The following is a 15,881-nucleotide window of genomic DNA, read 5'->3' as shown; positions in this document are numbered from 1 at the left end:
AATCGTGGCAGGACTGTATGATCTGCTTCCCACAAGACGTACCTCTCTCTAAGATAAATATACATTCAACCATTCAGTTATGACTGGATGAATAGGACTGATGCTAACTAGTAAACCAGCAGAAGGTTCTTGTTTGTTGGTATATTTTGACATTGTTGCTCAAACTAACAGAAGCTGACTGGTTACATCTGCATCTGATTATTTAATTCATAATGTGTTATTCATTTATTTAATACTGAACTCTCTGGGGTTCCATATCCTCGTCTATCCAGCAAGGCCAATGCCCACACTTGACTTTTGGCTCTCTGATGTCCTTTGCTGTTGGCGGTGGCGTTCACCACTGAGCCTCTTATTGCTCCCCCGGGGGCTTCTGCTGCTGCTGCTGCTGAGATGGGGGAGGCATCAATGAGCAAACCAGTGGATCAATGGTCACCAAGCCAACCTCTCTGTCCTCATCTACAGGCTGTGGGAGGTCAACTCCCAGTGGCAGAAAGGAGAGATTCACAGGGAGACCTGGTTGTGGCTGGATGGGAAATGGAGAGAAACTTAAGAAACAAAGAAACAAGAAAAAAGGAGGATGAACTGAGCAAAGAAATAAAACTAAAGTGTATGTGAAGCGTGAAGAATGTGTGTGAAACCAAGGTCAAATCCTTCAGATACTCATCAACAACAGCTTCCTTCCCTCTTTAAAACACTTTGCATGAAACCTGACCAAATAACTACCACAAAAAAAAAAAATGTTACTTGACAAATTTACAAACCAACAGCTATGCTGCAAAAATAATTTTTTTAGAGCTCATGACTTTGTAGAGAGCGAATACTGAAATATCAGAAAAACTTTTGAATATGTTATGAAAGTTACTGTTGTAAGATATCATAAATCTGCTGTGAGGATATGTCATCAATGGAAACTTCAGAGTAAAAGCAAAGCTATTTAAGAATAGCTGGTAACACAGACTTTATATTGCACCATATAGTATGTTCAGTAACTTTACCTAAACATTAAACCTGGATTTTCCATTAACTCTGAGATTTGAAATGACATGATGAGTTTTATGAGCTATAATCTCTGAGGTTTCACAGTGTGGAGATAGAGGGGAGCTTTGTTTCACTGACTGCTCTTAAGGGCTCTTCATATTTGATAAATGTGTTTAATGGGTTTGAATCTCTGGCTGCAGTGAGAGGGCCTGTCCTCCGTTTTTCACAGCTCCCAATGGAGTTTCCCTGCTTTGTGTCCACTGATGGAAAAACGCCATCAAAGTTTCATTGCAACATAATTTTAATCTTCCTCTTTTTCTGTGGCCGATAAAAGCAGCGTACAGTACCTTCTGTGGTTACCTGTCACCTTTCTCCTCATGACGAATAAACCTAGCATGGGCTGTAACATCATCCAGTCGTTTTTGTATTCTTGTGCTCCATTTTTCTGTACCTGCTCTGTTTTCACTATATCGGAGATAAACAAAGGAGTCCTCGGGCTAGTAACAAAGCCGGCAGTAACAAGAGCTGGTTCCATTGGGAGGGAGTCCCTCCTGGATGCTGGGTGGGGGTTGGGAGAAGGAGTGAATGTATGGATGGAGGCTGGCCAAAATTAAAAGAGAAGAGAACAGAAGAGAAGAAGCAATACACTATCCATGTGGGAATCCATTTGTACATTTCCCAACACTATAACCCTTAACTTTCATAGCATTTCTATTTAGTGTTTGTTTATCAGAGTCAGTCCTTGAAGACGAAGGGGAAATTGAAGCTGTTCAATAAAATGGACACTACACTCAACAGTGGAGCCTTGCTGAAATACAGAACCGTATTATTCAAATGAATGATTTCTAAAGACACATTGATTTTTTTTTGTGGCTCAACAAATTTAACACTACACATCCCATAATTTATGTGCTTTAGCCCACAGCAGCTCAGACACACTGGGATTTGACTGATTGCATGTTTAAAGACACCAGAAAGAATCAGTATTTTCTGTTCTGTGCTCAGTTCCTCAGGTTGCTTTGGGTTCAGAGAACATTGTGCGAGTCCCTGTGCAACAGGAGAGCTGGGTTTAGTAGCAAATCCCCAACCCACATAGAAAAAAAAAGAAATCATTAGGCTATTAATTGCAGCACAGATTCCCTGCGGAGCCTGGACGGTTTGCACGGGAGACATGGAAAGTGATGCTGCACGTGGAGGCCTTTCCCCCGCTCACATGTCTCTTCAGGCAGCCCACACGTACAGTGAAATGACGATTGCACTTTCTCTGGTGTTGCTCTCCATCAGCGATGCAGCGGTGCGTTGTCGATTGCTTGTTTTGTGGAAATTCACAATAACTCTGACCTTGGACCCTCTTATAGGAAGGTTGTGTGCAGCAAGCAGGCAGAGAGAAAGAGACCGTCCACCACACAATGGAGCCCTTAAATGTTTTTCAGTTGCAGTTTCAGCTGCTTTGGGCTTTTGTATTTTCACTGACAACATGGCACTGAAAGGCAATGTGCCAAGCCAACTCAGTGGCTAAGAAACACATCATTATGGCATTCCTCTCGGGCTGATTCCCTGCACAAAACTGCAATATTTAAACACAGCACTGAAATAAAATGAAAAAATGGGCAAAAACACCTGGCAACACATGGTTATTAATTTAGTCTATTCATCTGTTTGGGAATTTCTTCAGAAGAACAAACAAATGAAAGAAACCTGTACTCTATGATATCTGGGTTTTCCGTTTTAGTCAATTTGCATCAGAACAGTGAAGTGATCTTATCATCAAAAGGTCTCCTGTCCATGTTATGAAAGGAACATCTGAATAATCTTATGTACAAATTGAAATTTCTGCTCCACTTGCCGGTGTTTTCCAAGTTTTCTGAACTACAACACAAAACAAGCTGTAAAATGTTTCTATATTCTCCTTAAATAAAAGTCCTTGGCAAAATGCAAAAAACCCATGTGACCTGTGCAACTTTGCATTTTCCCATAGGCCATGTATTCACTCTTCTTCCCTTCCCACTTCGTCAGGAAATATCGATCCTGAGACTAAAAAGTCCCAAAAAGCCCAAAAGTCTTAGTCCACAGAAAAAAAAAATCTCAACATTGTGTTTACTTACTTGTCTTTAATTCTGGTGCATGTTGAATTTACTAAGAATCATAAGTACAAGGCATCCCAGTTTCCCCCTGAAGGCTTAATTTGAAAGTATTGCATCAGGAAAATGTATTTTTCAGGTCACTGCGAAGGGCACAGATGGTCCTGAATCCATAAACATGAGTTCATTTGAGGTCGCTGAAGATGCTGAATTGCTCTGAGATGTCAGGAAGTCAGCAGAGTGATGTTGGGCTTTTGTCGCCCAAGGTGCCCGTTCTGCCACAGAGAACCGTAATAGCAGATGGTTATGATTTAAGAACTGTTGCATCAGGAAAGGTTACTGGAGGCGAATGAGTAAGTGATCTTTAGGCAGCACATTCATGAGTTTGATTAGGTGGATTCTGAAGGTTAGATAAAGCCATGAACTTTGATGTTTCCCTAAACCTAATGTTCTGTTTAACTGTCACAACTACTATCACTGACATACTGTTTCCATGCACAGATACTGCAAAAAGCGAGAATAACATGGGACATGAAAACTCGAGGTTATACAGAATCGTACATTATTGATGCTCTTATCTGGGGATAAGGTTGCACTATATATGTAAATACACAGGAAAGGTCTCCTTCATTCCAATTAAGGAAAATCTTATTGATTTTTTTAGACAATGGTGTGCTGACAGCTTTGTGGCAGCAGCCTGGGGAAGGCCCTTTCCTGTTTCATTACCACAAATCCTCTGTGTACAGAGCCAGATACATAAAGAAATCGTTGTCCCAGTTTGGTGTGGAAGAGCTTGACTAGCCTGCACACAGCCCTGTCATCAGCCTCACTGAACACCTTTGGAATGAACAAGAACACGGTCTGTGATCCAGGGTTTATCCTCCAACACGAGTGCTGGATCTCGCTCGTGCTCTCGCTGCTGAATGGGAGCAAATCCCTGCAGCCAGGTTCCAAAATCTTGTGGGAAAACGTCAGAGAAGAGTGGAGGCTGTTGTAGCAGCAGATTAGTGCCTGCGGTTTTGGAATGACATGCTCAACAATCACGTGGGTGTAGCACTTGGATGTCCAAATACTTTGGGTGGGTGTCCATATATTTTTGGCCATGATGTGTATACTGCATACTGCACCATTAAGGGTGGTTTTAATGAATTGCAAGTCAAAAGACATAAAGGTCACCAGCAAATTAGGATCCATTCTTACCAGCATGCCACTGACAGTTCTCATTTACTATATTTGGAGAATAAAACACCATCAATTCCACTTCTTTATCTTTAACTCAAAACAAAGGAAACTGCAAAGGTTGTTTGGAGAGTGCGTTTTCTTCACTGTGTAATTTTGGAAGCTGCATAACCATCTATTCCTCCAAATTACAGTAACTTCATCCTTTAAAGAGTTATAAAAGCACAACTTTTCTTAAGCCAGAGCTTAGTAACAAAAGTACCAGCCACTTCTGTTCATATCTTGACAGTATCACCGCTGTGTCCCATGGAGATCCCTATCTAGCCTGAGCTGTGTTCTTAAAGCTCCTGCAGTCTGTGCACTTCTTTACACAGATGGCTTGATGCCTCTGGGGCTGCAGAGGGAGTCTGTGGTAAGAGGAGTTAACAGACTCAGTGCAACACACAAAGCAGACTTTATCCCTTATCGATGGAGGGACAGTCTCCATCCATTTTTTTCTCTGTTATGTAAGAGATCCTGGTATTAAAGCTTTTAATGAACTGTTACAATAATTAGCTTTTCAAGAGCAGACATCTGCAAATTTCAAACTACAGTGTATTGTCTTTTTTTGTGAGCAAATACATGTGATTTCCTGTTGGAATGTGACGCTGAGTTGAGACACACTACAGGGGAAGATCATTCAGATGAGTAAACCAACAGGAGAGGCAGTTTTATTTCAAAGAAAGAACAGATTTGTTTACTGGTACATCGTAGGCAAATGACGTTCGATAAACCTGCAATGCGCAGCATGCCTGCTGCTGAGGAGTCTTCAGTGAATCTGACACACTGAACTCAAAGAGTTTGGAGCATGGTGTCTTATTTTTAGCCTTTCCAAAACAAAACTACAACAGCAGAAGTGTAAGGAATGCATTAAACAGTTCTATCTGTTCTAACGTAAGCTGCATACGTTAGCACATCCCGCTAAAAGCTAACCTCTGTCATTCTTGTCAAAGCAACAAAACGAATAAAGGAATAATTTTTTTTTAATTACTTTCCTTGACATTGCAAGATAGAACTTTTTTTTCACCTTGGTGGAGGTATACACTCTACTGAATACCATTCCAGTTTGGCTTCTGTGTCCATTTATACTGTTGCATACAAACCACTTAATCAGCAGCTATTTCCATTTGCCCTCATGGTGCCTCTTCTCTTACGTTACTGCGCGTGAGGTCGGCAGAAACGGCAGCTTAATCGCAGACTTGGGGGCATTCTGGGACGTGATCACTGAGCAGTAAAAAGAAATCTGTGAAGATTTTCTCTCTCAGAGCTGCCTGGACTGTCTGTCCTGGCAGCAGGAGAGAGTTGGCACTGCAACAAAAAGACAAAAGATGAAATAGAGATTTAGCTGGATTGGCCACTTGTCTGTTCAAAGCCAGCAAACAGGAAGAAGCAGCGAGGGCCCCAAACTGAGGAGATTACATAGAGAACAATGTCATCATGGTGGAGGTGTCAGCAAGCACGCATCCAAAAATAGCTGAAGGTCCTGCTACAAAAATTTGATTTGAATAAACATCATATTTGGTTTAAGTCAGAGAAAGATTTATATGGATAAAGTTGCCATTTGTTGTATATTTTCACAAATTTTGGAGAAAAAAGAGCAGAAACATCATCGGCACAGGAGGTTCTGGAAGAAATTCATCACACAAAGCTTTGATAGTGTTATAGAACTGGAAATCAAGAGCACAGCTCCTTCTTTAAATCAGGTTAGTATTATATTTACTGACAATGGATATATATATGTTTACACAAGCATTATTATGGAGATATCTGTAGTTATTTGAATCTGCTGTCATCTTTTGATTTTCTTCAGCATCTGCTTTGAGCCAACATTTTTACTGAGCTCAATGAGATTATTCATATTTCCACTTTAACATGTTTATCAGCTGCATGGACACGTCACTGAATGCCAGACTGATTATCTTTATTAGACAAACACGTCCATATTAATGTTCTTTCTAGTCTTAAACTTCTTTAGACAATATGCAAATGTAATCACACTGAGTGGCCTCATGTTGCCCTATGTGGATCTGAGAAACAGGCATTCCTTTAAATGGGATTATTTCATTTCATTTCCCTATGAACGGCCTCACTGAAGACTAAAACGGGGAGCTCACGTTGCCATGGATGTCTCAGAGATGACTGAGGTATTTGGCCATAGAAATGGAGAGGCTCTGGCTACCAGAGAAAAAAAAAACCTCTTTTCAGTGCAGTGAAGAGTCGCTGCTTTATCTTATCTCACAAGGTGTCAGTTTCCATGTTTTCAATCTCCTCCAGGAGTGATCTTTGCTCCCACAGCAGCTGAGAGAAGAAGCTTTTCAAATAACAAACAACCCAAATCCTCCGCAAATCCTCCAAAGTTTATACTGTGCAGCAGCAATGCATAGCTGTATGGAGATTTATATTCAGATCCCAGTTTAAATAAGTTAAGACAGTCTTTTTCCTGTGCCTGCCAATCTTTCCTTTTTGTGCTACTCCTCTACATTCCAGAAGGGAATACATATTATATATTAGACAGTTGCATAAAGCTGAAATGATTAGTCAATTAATCATTCAGTCTGTCGACTGGAAATTACTAAGGACAAGTCTGTAAATCAGTTATTCATTTAGGTAATTTACCAAGCAAAAATGGACTCTTGGTTGGACCAAACAAAGCAATAAGAAGATCCCACCCTGGGCTTTCAGCTTCCAATAGGTATTTTTCATTATTTATTTATTAATATATTTTTTGACATTTTATAGACATAACAGTCAATTGGTCAATCAATACAGTAAACATGCTCCTAAGAAATGATCGTTAGTGTGATGAGCTTTAAAAATATATTGTATTTCTGTAAATCAAACTACCCAGGTATAAAGCAGTGAAAATATAATAATAATAATAATAATAATAATAATAATATAATCTTATACTTTTTTACTGAATATGTTTACATTATGGTGTTTCTCTCCATTAACTAATTACTCGGAATACTGACTCTACCTCTGCACTAATCGGCTTAAGAGAGCCTCCTCTAAAACTATTTAAAATATTGTTTTTGATTAGTTTTTTGTCATTTAAGCATAAAGAGTAAGAAACGTGTAGATGATCTATTATGTCCGCACGATCGCAACTTATTAATTGTTCGGTTTTAAAGAAGATTGTTTCCCTTATAATCCCCCTAAACAACTAAGCTGATGGAGCATGTTCAGTAACGTCCACAGACACAAGTGTCTGTTGTTACATCTCGCTGTGAAGCTCATTAACGGAGCCTCTCCACACTGACAGCTGAATTGTCCAATGGTTGATTGGAATCCACTGGTTATCCAATAGTAACTAGTCGGAACTGATGCTGTTTGCTTATTGGTGAAGAGCGTGTCGAGTCGGTTAGTCCGCCTCCTCGGTGCTGATGCCTTTCCTCCGGTCAAGGTTGCACTTGCAGTAATCGCAGGAAGACGCGACCGGAGCCCCGCGTACACGAGAGCAGAGCCGCAGACTAATCAGCCGAGGCTCCGCTGTAACTTCCCCTGTTTGTGTTTGCACTCCGCCGAGGAATCCCCCACCTCGCAGCAGCAGCGGCCATGGATGAAATGGAGGAAGAGTTAAAATGCCCTGTTTGCGGCTCTTTTTTCCGGGAGCCCATCATACTGCCCTGCTCCCACAACATTTGCTTGGCTTGTGCTCGGAATATTCTTGTGCAGACCCCCGACGCCGAGTCTCCACAGAGCAGCCGAGCCTCCGGATCCGGCGTCTCCGATTATGATTACCTGGATTTGGATAAAATGAGCCTGTACAGTGAGGCGGACAGTGGATATGGTTCCTACGGGGGCTTCGTCAGTGCTCCGACCACCCCTTGCCAAAAATCGCCAAACGGAGTGCGGGTTTTCCCCCCGACTGTCCCCCAGCCTCCCCCGCAACAGCACCTTCTACCGCAACCGGGCTCTTTACCACCGATCCCCCGCAACTCCTGTATCACTTGCCCGCAGTGTCACCGCAGCCTCATCCTGGACGACCGGGGTCTCCGCGGATTCCCCAAGAACCGGGTGCTCGAAGGGGTTGTGGACAGATATCAGCAGAGCAAAGCGGCTGCTCTCAAGTGCCAGCTCTGCGAGAAGAGTCCGAAGGAGGCCACCGTAATGTGCGAGCAGTGCGACGTCTTCTACTGCGATCCGTGCCGCCTGCGGTGCCATCCCCCCCGCGGTCCCCTCGCCAAGCATCGCCTGGTGCCACCGGCCCAGGGGCGGATAAGTCGCCGCGCGAGTCCACGCAAAATCTCCACTTGCACGGAGCACGAACTGGAGAATCTAAGCATGTACTGTGTGCAGTGTAAGATGCCTGTGTGTTACCAGTGTTTGGAAGAAGGAAAACACGGCACACATGAGGTCAAAGCTTTGGGCGCAATGTGGAAACTGCACAAGGTACGTGCGTAAAAATGATCTATGTGCAAAGTCGTTGTTGTTTAGTACTGTGTCTTCTCACCTGTGTGTGTGTGCGTGTGTGTGTGTGTGTGCGTGCGTGCGTGCGTGCATGCGTGTGTGTGTGTGTGTGTGTGTGTGTAGCCTTCACAGTGATGAGGATGGTGATTCACCAGCCTCAGAGCTGAGCAACAAGTACGCCTTGAAAATAATGTTCGCTATCTTGTCAGCTTCGCTTAGCATCCAGTACATATACAGAGCTGTGGGAATACGGATTCCGTCACATTAGATCTAAATGAATGTTTTATAATGCACAACATGTTAACGTGATGAATTGTACAACCCGACACAGCTTCATGGGGCATGAAGCAGAAACGTGCACGTCTCTAAACCGGGAATTCCGCTGTCTTTGGTGCGCAGAGCTCTCAGGAGGCAGCTCCATTTGTAATTCTGTTCACGAGTGGACACAGCAGCAGCAGGCCTCTTTTATCAACAGGAAACTGGCCATATCAAATCTCCCTTTCTCCTTTAAACGATAGACTTGCGTTGCACAGAGATTCAGGCATGATTTCAGCTCTTGACCACTTGTCTCCCGAGCTTCCACACAGAGAACCCCTTCACTCTATATATGTTCTGCTCCCCCCCTGCGCTTTGACAGCTCGCAGGTGCCCCAGAGATCATTAGACACGGCTAATACTGGAGCTATGCTTTAATAAGAGCCAACAGTGGAGCACAGATGCAGGCCTGTGCTGTGGACTGAGATGCTATTTTGGAAGCGGAGTTGTTGTGGGCAGGGAGGAGTGGGCCTCAGAAGGCTGAGCTGAGTTTATATCTATGCCTCTGCACCAGCAACCTTCACCTCCACACTCCAGTTTCCAGTGAAGAGGGAGGATGTAGAGCTAAATATAGACACTCTTCAATACTCTCACACACACCCACACACACACTGGGAGGGCGATGGGTAGTGATGGTGTCTCCTGGTTTCCACAAGAAAACCAGAAAAAAGGTGAATTTATTGAGAATTTGTGCTCAAGCGACACTCTCTCTCTCTCACACACACACACACACACACACTCACACACACACACACACACACACACACACACACTGCTGTCTTCATGCAGTGGTAGATAAGCTGCCCTCATACTGCCAGAGTTGGTCTTGTATGTCTCCAAAAGAGCCATTTCACAGACCTCCGGTCCAATCATCTCCTCTAGATGATGTGTGTCACCCCAGATGCATGGGGGCAATTGTGAGATTGATGGAAAAATCAGAGGGGGGTTTAACATTTCACTCACATCAGATTGCCGTCACTTGAAAAGTTGCTGACCTTTTCTGCTTCTTCTTTCTTGGACCTAAAATGAGGGGGGAAAAAGAGCTAAAGGAATATTTTTAGAAACCAATCAGTGGCACCGGGGAAATTGGTGACAATATCCAGCCTGTCGCCCTGTTTTTGGCTTCCATCATGGCACCTGCTTATTCCTGACCTGTCATCTGAAGCTGCTGCCCACAGAGCGGTAACAGATGGCCGAGAGCTCGGGGCTGGCATCGTTGAGGATGGGCATCATTTGAAGCTTCGGGGTGTTCCTCACATAGTTCATCAGGGGAAAAAAATGAGACTGTATTCCATATCCTGCAGATATATACTTCTCATGGATCCGTTGTACTTATGCATAATGAATATACCATAGAAACTCAAGGGTGTAGCCAAAGTGGTGGCACTGGTTTCCCCTGAAATCTGATTGGTCTCATCTCCAAGTTTCATGTTTTGCAGCATGAATTGACTTGTTCTGCCTCCTTGGGAGCAGTGCAATGAGATATAAACAGCACAGATATTGTTGTGGCTGACATGTTAGCAAACAGTTACAGCATCCAGCAGACATGAAGCAACATTAGCATTCATTTAGAGTCACGTCTCTGGCCACTTGACAAATGTAAGCCCAATACTTACTTATTCCTTTTAGCTCTGCTTTGGTCTCCTCCAACTCCAGACAAAGTGGTGAATGTTTCACTGTGTTCATCAGAACACTGTTGTTTTGGTGCTTGGCAGGTAGAGTACAGTGGATTTTTAGAGCATTATTTTGCTGAAAATAGCTGGCTGCTGTGGCTGGAAGGTGTGGTGAGGGTGAGAGTGAATCAAAACAGTAAAGTTGTGGGCCACAAAGCCAAAAGAGTAAGCTGAAAGATTCTAAAGTGCAGTGCTGAGCTGAAGGTAACTGCACATGATAATTTTCTGTGGGTTTGTCACTGCAATGGACACCTTTCACATTAAAAGTTTGACGTATGGCAAGTAAAAAAAAATATGGATAGTGCTGCTTTGGCTTTATGCAAAACTATCCAGTTTTCAAATATACATTCTATTTATCTTCCAAATATTCACACAACCACAAAAAAATGCACAAATGTAAATAAACACACACACAAACATCTTGCCTTTACCTTTATACTCAAACTGATCAAAGCTGTTGGTTGGAGCTGTGAGCTTTTGCGACCGGGCTGCTGCATTTTTCAGCATCACTGTCTAACGTTGCTGCAGGAAGTACCACACTTTGAACCTTGTTTCTTTGTGACACATCTTAAAACCCACACCTGCGGCATTTACATTTCAGAGCTGAAAATTTGGCAGCACCCTCTTCTCTGCTTCTATCATTTAATAAGATCTCGTCTGTTTTCCATCGGGGATTTTCTTCAGTGTTTTTAATCTGTACCATTATCACCGTCGCCTCGGTACACTGGGACGAACTGTGCTCTCTCGCTCTATCTTTGTGGAACATTTCTCTCTTTATGGAGAAGGAGTTCAGCCACCTGCCGCTATGGCAACCAATTCCCTCTTGATGTTGTGCAGAGCAGCAGAGGTCTCTAAGATACTGGACCCCACGAGGAATCCATCCCAGATGCTTTTCAGCCCTTTACGTGTGTGTGTGTTCTGAAATGAATGCTGCTTCAGATCATTACTCCTGCTCTTCATGCTCTTTCTCTGCCATTTGCTCACCCATCTCCTCCCTCGACTTCTCCGCTGATCTCACAGGCAAGAAAAACCACCGTGTTTTATCTCTAACCCCACCACCCCGACTCCCCACCCTCATTTTGGGCTGCGTGACTGTGTCTAAACCGTGATGGCAATCAATTTCATGTCTCCAAAGTCAATTTCAGTTACAAAGAAGGAGCAGAAATTTAAGAGCCACATAGAGTGACTCGTCCAGCTCATCGTCGTGCCTCTTCGGATTTGTGTCAGGAGGTTTTTGTGTGTTGACAAGATGTCTGTGTTAATCTCAGTAAATCACATTAGAAATAGTAGAGGGGCTTCGTCAGTGTTAAATCTCTGCATAGTGTGAGAGGTCCTCGGCTCTTCACAGATGTCACAAGAAGTCTCACAGGACCCCAAATGCAATCTGGGTCACGCTCTGTCACCTCATTCTGTTTAGAGGCAATTTAAGGTGATTAATCAAACAGAGGCTTAAATACAAGAAAATGAGTGGGAGTGCAGAAAATAAGTTGCAGATTTTAGCAGAAAATTAGTCATATGCCCTCTTGCCACGGGAGGAGAGATAAATCAGGGGCAGCGGAGGAGATTTTAACCCGGACGACCCTGAAAGTTTTTCCTTTGAGCTCTGCGTGCAAACAGAAAACGGTTGTGGAAGTGAGTAATTCAGGGAATTCCCAAACGGTTCAAGAAATTTTTTGCTTCTAGCGTGCACATGTGCTACCTTTTAATGTCACTGTGTGTTTGATCCTGAGCCTCCTGACACAAACAGACGGCCTGCACACCCCAAAGTTAACACAGATGGATTCTCTGAACGCTCTCATCTAAGATGCCCCAAAAAAAACGAGCTAATGAGGACAGACAGAGCGAATACTAAAACCTTGAGGTGGAAGTTGTCGGCAGCCGCTGATTCATTTCTGGACGAGCTACCTGCCGTCCTCCCTGAACTCAGTGAGAGCCAAGGAAAAAGCCTTGAAGTCAGGCACAAGCAGCGAAATCCCTGTCCCGCTCTCCTGCGGAGTCTCAATAATGAGGCTGACTGTCAGTCTGCATCCATTGTGTCCACAGTCGGTCCTGCTGCGTGACTGCACAACACCCAGGACGTCCAGACAAAGACCAGCAGGAAACTGTCCCGTACAGAGGATATATGAACTTCATTAGAGAAGAGAGGAGATGTCCCCTGCTACTCACAGATTCAAAATACGGTTATTTATTAGACATGTTTCAGCTCAAAGGTGTTCAGCATGATAACTGCGTTACCACTGACAACTGCGTAACAACAAAATGCATGCAAGCACATATATTTATTCTGAGACTATGTCTTCTTGGTCATTCGAGGTGAGTTTGCTGCCCCTAGTGGTCGATCCGTTACTTGTCATTTCAAACTGAACTCTTGGAGTTCTGTTTTTAAAACATCTGCAGTTTCCAAATAACATTTTATGGACGCGACAGTTGAACAGATCGTATGTAGACTTGTGGCGTTCAGGGAGCCCTGAGAGTAGTTAAATATAATATTTTGAGCAGTTTAAAGTCTTTTATCAAGGTAACATCACAATCAGACATGTTTTACATCAAAGCAGAATCTTTACTTAGATGTCCTGGTTCACCTCTGACCAGTTTAGGATTCTGGACTTCTGGACTGGACTGTGGGCGTAGTAGTGTGTGGAAGAACAGGTTACATGGTTGCTGTAACTATTTTCAGTTTAACTATGTGACATTCATACAGTTTCTTAATTGAAAAAATGTGCAGTTGTGTCATGACTAAACTTAGTTGGTAATTAGAAAAATTCTATTTATTCTAAAAATATCCTTGATACCCATATCATCATGTGTCCACTGCTTTTCCCTATTAGAGGAGACACTCCTGAATGTCCTCCTTTGTTCTCTCCTGAGCCCCACATCATTAATGACCAATCAATAAGGGCCCAGCGACCTGTGGTGATACCGTGGACTAAATCTTTCAGCTTGTTGTCTTCTCTATAAGTAATTCAGTGCAGATAAAAGACACGGTTTCTCGACGTTTCATAATAGCAGACTGTAATTGACTGATAAGGGGACGAGACGGAGGACAAAGGTTGGACTGAGGTCTATAGACACTGAAGCTTCACAGTGGGGGGGCTTGGACGTCTGAAAGCCGTTCAGGTTGATGCTCCTCCATTATAGGTGATGATATTCACTCCTCGAGCTGCCATGTAAAGAGATTAACTGTGTAGATGTTAATGAAAGAAGGAGATAAAGAAGAGGAGAATGAGAGCGACAGAATGACCCAGAATGCCTTAAGAGAGGAAGTGAAATAAGGACTGAGCAGGAAAGAGAGGCAGAGCGATGCTGAAAGACTTATCGCTGGATAAATGAGTCACGTTTGAAGAGATACTTAAGAGAATATTTCATGTCCGGTCTCCATCTTGGGTCCACATGGAAAACATTGTCTGATGCACTGAAGATATTTTTGTTCTGACATTGTTATTTAACTTTTCCATGTGGAAATAAACCAGTTGAATATTTCAACTTGCTCCAGGCGTTGGAACTAGAGACAGATAAATGCCTCAAAACTGTACTGTGCCAGTTTTATTTTGTGGTCTGATTTTTTTTCTTCTCTCTATATTAATCAAACTGACCGATCAACATTTGTCCTGTTGTCAATGCGAGACAAATAAAAACATGTAGACAATTTCTGCAAGACATTGCATGAGGTAAAGGTTCAAAAAAAGAAGATAAAGTTTGCAGCAGTTACTTTTTATAAAGTAGACACTACTTAATTACCAGCAGATGTGATCTAGTGAAACAAGATCAAGAAAGACGTATCAAAGACAGACCCATTAGGAGGGCACTGCTTCCTCTTCCTCTTGGACAGGTTCAGCAGTGTCAACACTCTGTTCTTGAGAGGTTTTTCCCGACCAGGTGTCATCTACTCGACATAGCCGAAACTAGACCGGCAGGTAGGCAACTTGATCATCTGCTGGAGACGACGCCCTCGCCAGATAAATCCAGCGCTGACAAGAATAGATCACTTCTGCCCCATTTCCTTCTCTGCTGTCCCAGGTGTCCGTCAAATAAGGACTCTGTTTCTCACATGAAGAAACTGTGGCAATTTTCAAAAGCCCTCATTGTTATTATCGGGGTCTCTTTTTTTTGTCTGTGTGTGGATAGTTAACGACTTCGTCTGCATTATTGATGACGGCAGATATGAGCAATGAATAATGTACCAGCCACTTAGGTTCTGCTTGTGGAAGATGGTTTCTTATGGGATCTTGTTAAGCAGGAGTATCGCAATCTGGCCAAGTGTTAACTCTTACAGGGTGTTGGAAGATGTAAGATCTTAATTTTTAACAACAGAAAGGTTCCCAAGACAGTAAATATCATGAAGTCGCCTGCTTAATATTTTAAAATGTGTTCTCCGAGGGCTGCTGCAGTCCATGTAAACAACCACAACCTTTCATGTTAGAGTCTCTGGTTGCTGATTCTGTAGAGGGAAACACAATCAGTAATCAAGCTGCACAGAATTACATTAATTTCAGTTTCTTTCATCGGAGGGATTTGGTGGAAATGTGTTTTTCTGTTTGTTTGGTGTTTTCTTGTACCAGACGTTGACCCTACCCTCGGCTTACGTCTGTTTACAGTGTGTAATCATATGACTGTGTATTACACACAGGATTAAGTGAGCCTAAAGAGACTGTTTAAAGAACACCAGAGAAAGTACTTACCCCTGGAGCCCTGAGGAAGAGCAGGGCACTTAAAAATTTCTCTGAGAGGTAACGCAGCTTTTTGAAAGTAGGTTATGAGAACTCAAAAGCTATCTTTGCCGTGGAAGTGATGGAACATTTTGCGTATGTATGTGTGTGTTTTATAATTAGCCTGAGGAGGAGTACTTTTACTTTGCTGCAGCTTTAAGAGCTTAGCAGTGACATTACACCTACCTCCTCCTGTCCTTGCACTTCCCACTTCCTAGTGGGGGCTTTAATCCAAATTGGCTGTGACGCCTCTCTGACATCCGCGCTTTCCTGTGACAGATTGGCTAGTTCGCTCGGCCGCGGAGAGAAATTAAACACGCAGCATGGCCCTGGAGTTGCTGGTGAATTATTCATTTCATGCACGTGTTCCCACTCGGCTTAATTACTGAGGTGATTAGTGCTCCCAAATAGCAGGGACATCCTAAGACCCCCACCACTTCAACAAACCCTCTGAAGCTCATTCCAAACATTCCAGCATCCTCTTCTCCACCCTAATGT

The 15,881-nt window shown here is 43.1% G+C and overlaps 1 protein-coding gene across 11 annotated transcripts in view; it reads left to right on the top strand.

The window, feature by feature from the left end:
• The first annotated feature begins 7,835 nt into the window (after positions 1 to 7,835).
• The window catches only part of trim9 (tripartite motif containing 9), a 30,926-nt gene continuing 22,880 nt past the window's right edge, over positions 7,836 to 15,881 (top strand). For all 11 annotated transcript variants that reach the window (XM_041060790.1, XM_041060788.1, XM_041060785.1 and 8 more), the window contains exon 1: positions 7,836 to 8,672. In XM_041060790.1, coding sequence (XP_040916724.1) covers positions 7,836 to 8,672 — 837 coding nt within the window. The remainder of the gene's footprint in view (positions 8,673 to 15,881) is intronic.

This window comes from Toxotes jaculatrix, chromosome 17 (assembly GCF_017976425.1).
Source record: "Toxotes jaculatrix isolate fToxJac2 chromosome 17, fToxJac2.pri, whole genome shotgun sequence".
Classification (NCBI taxonomy): domain Eukaryota; kingdom Metazoa; phylum Chordata; class Actinopteri; family Toxotidae; genus Toxotes; species Toxotes jaculatrix.
The sequence above is the reverse complement of the archived record's forward strand: the minus strand, read 5'-3'. Positions and strand labels throughout refer to the sequence as shown.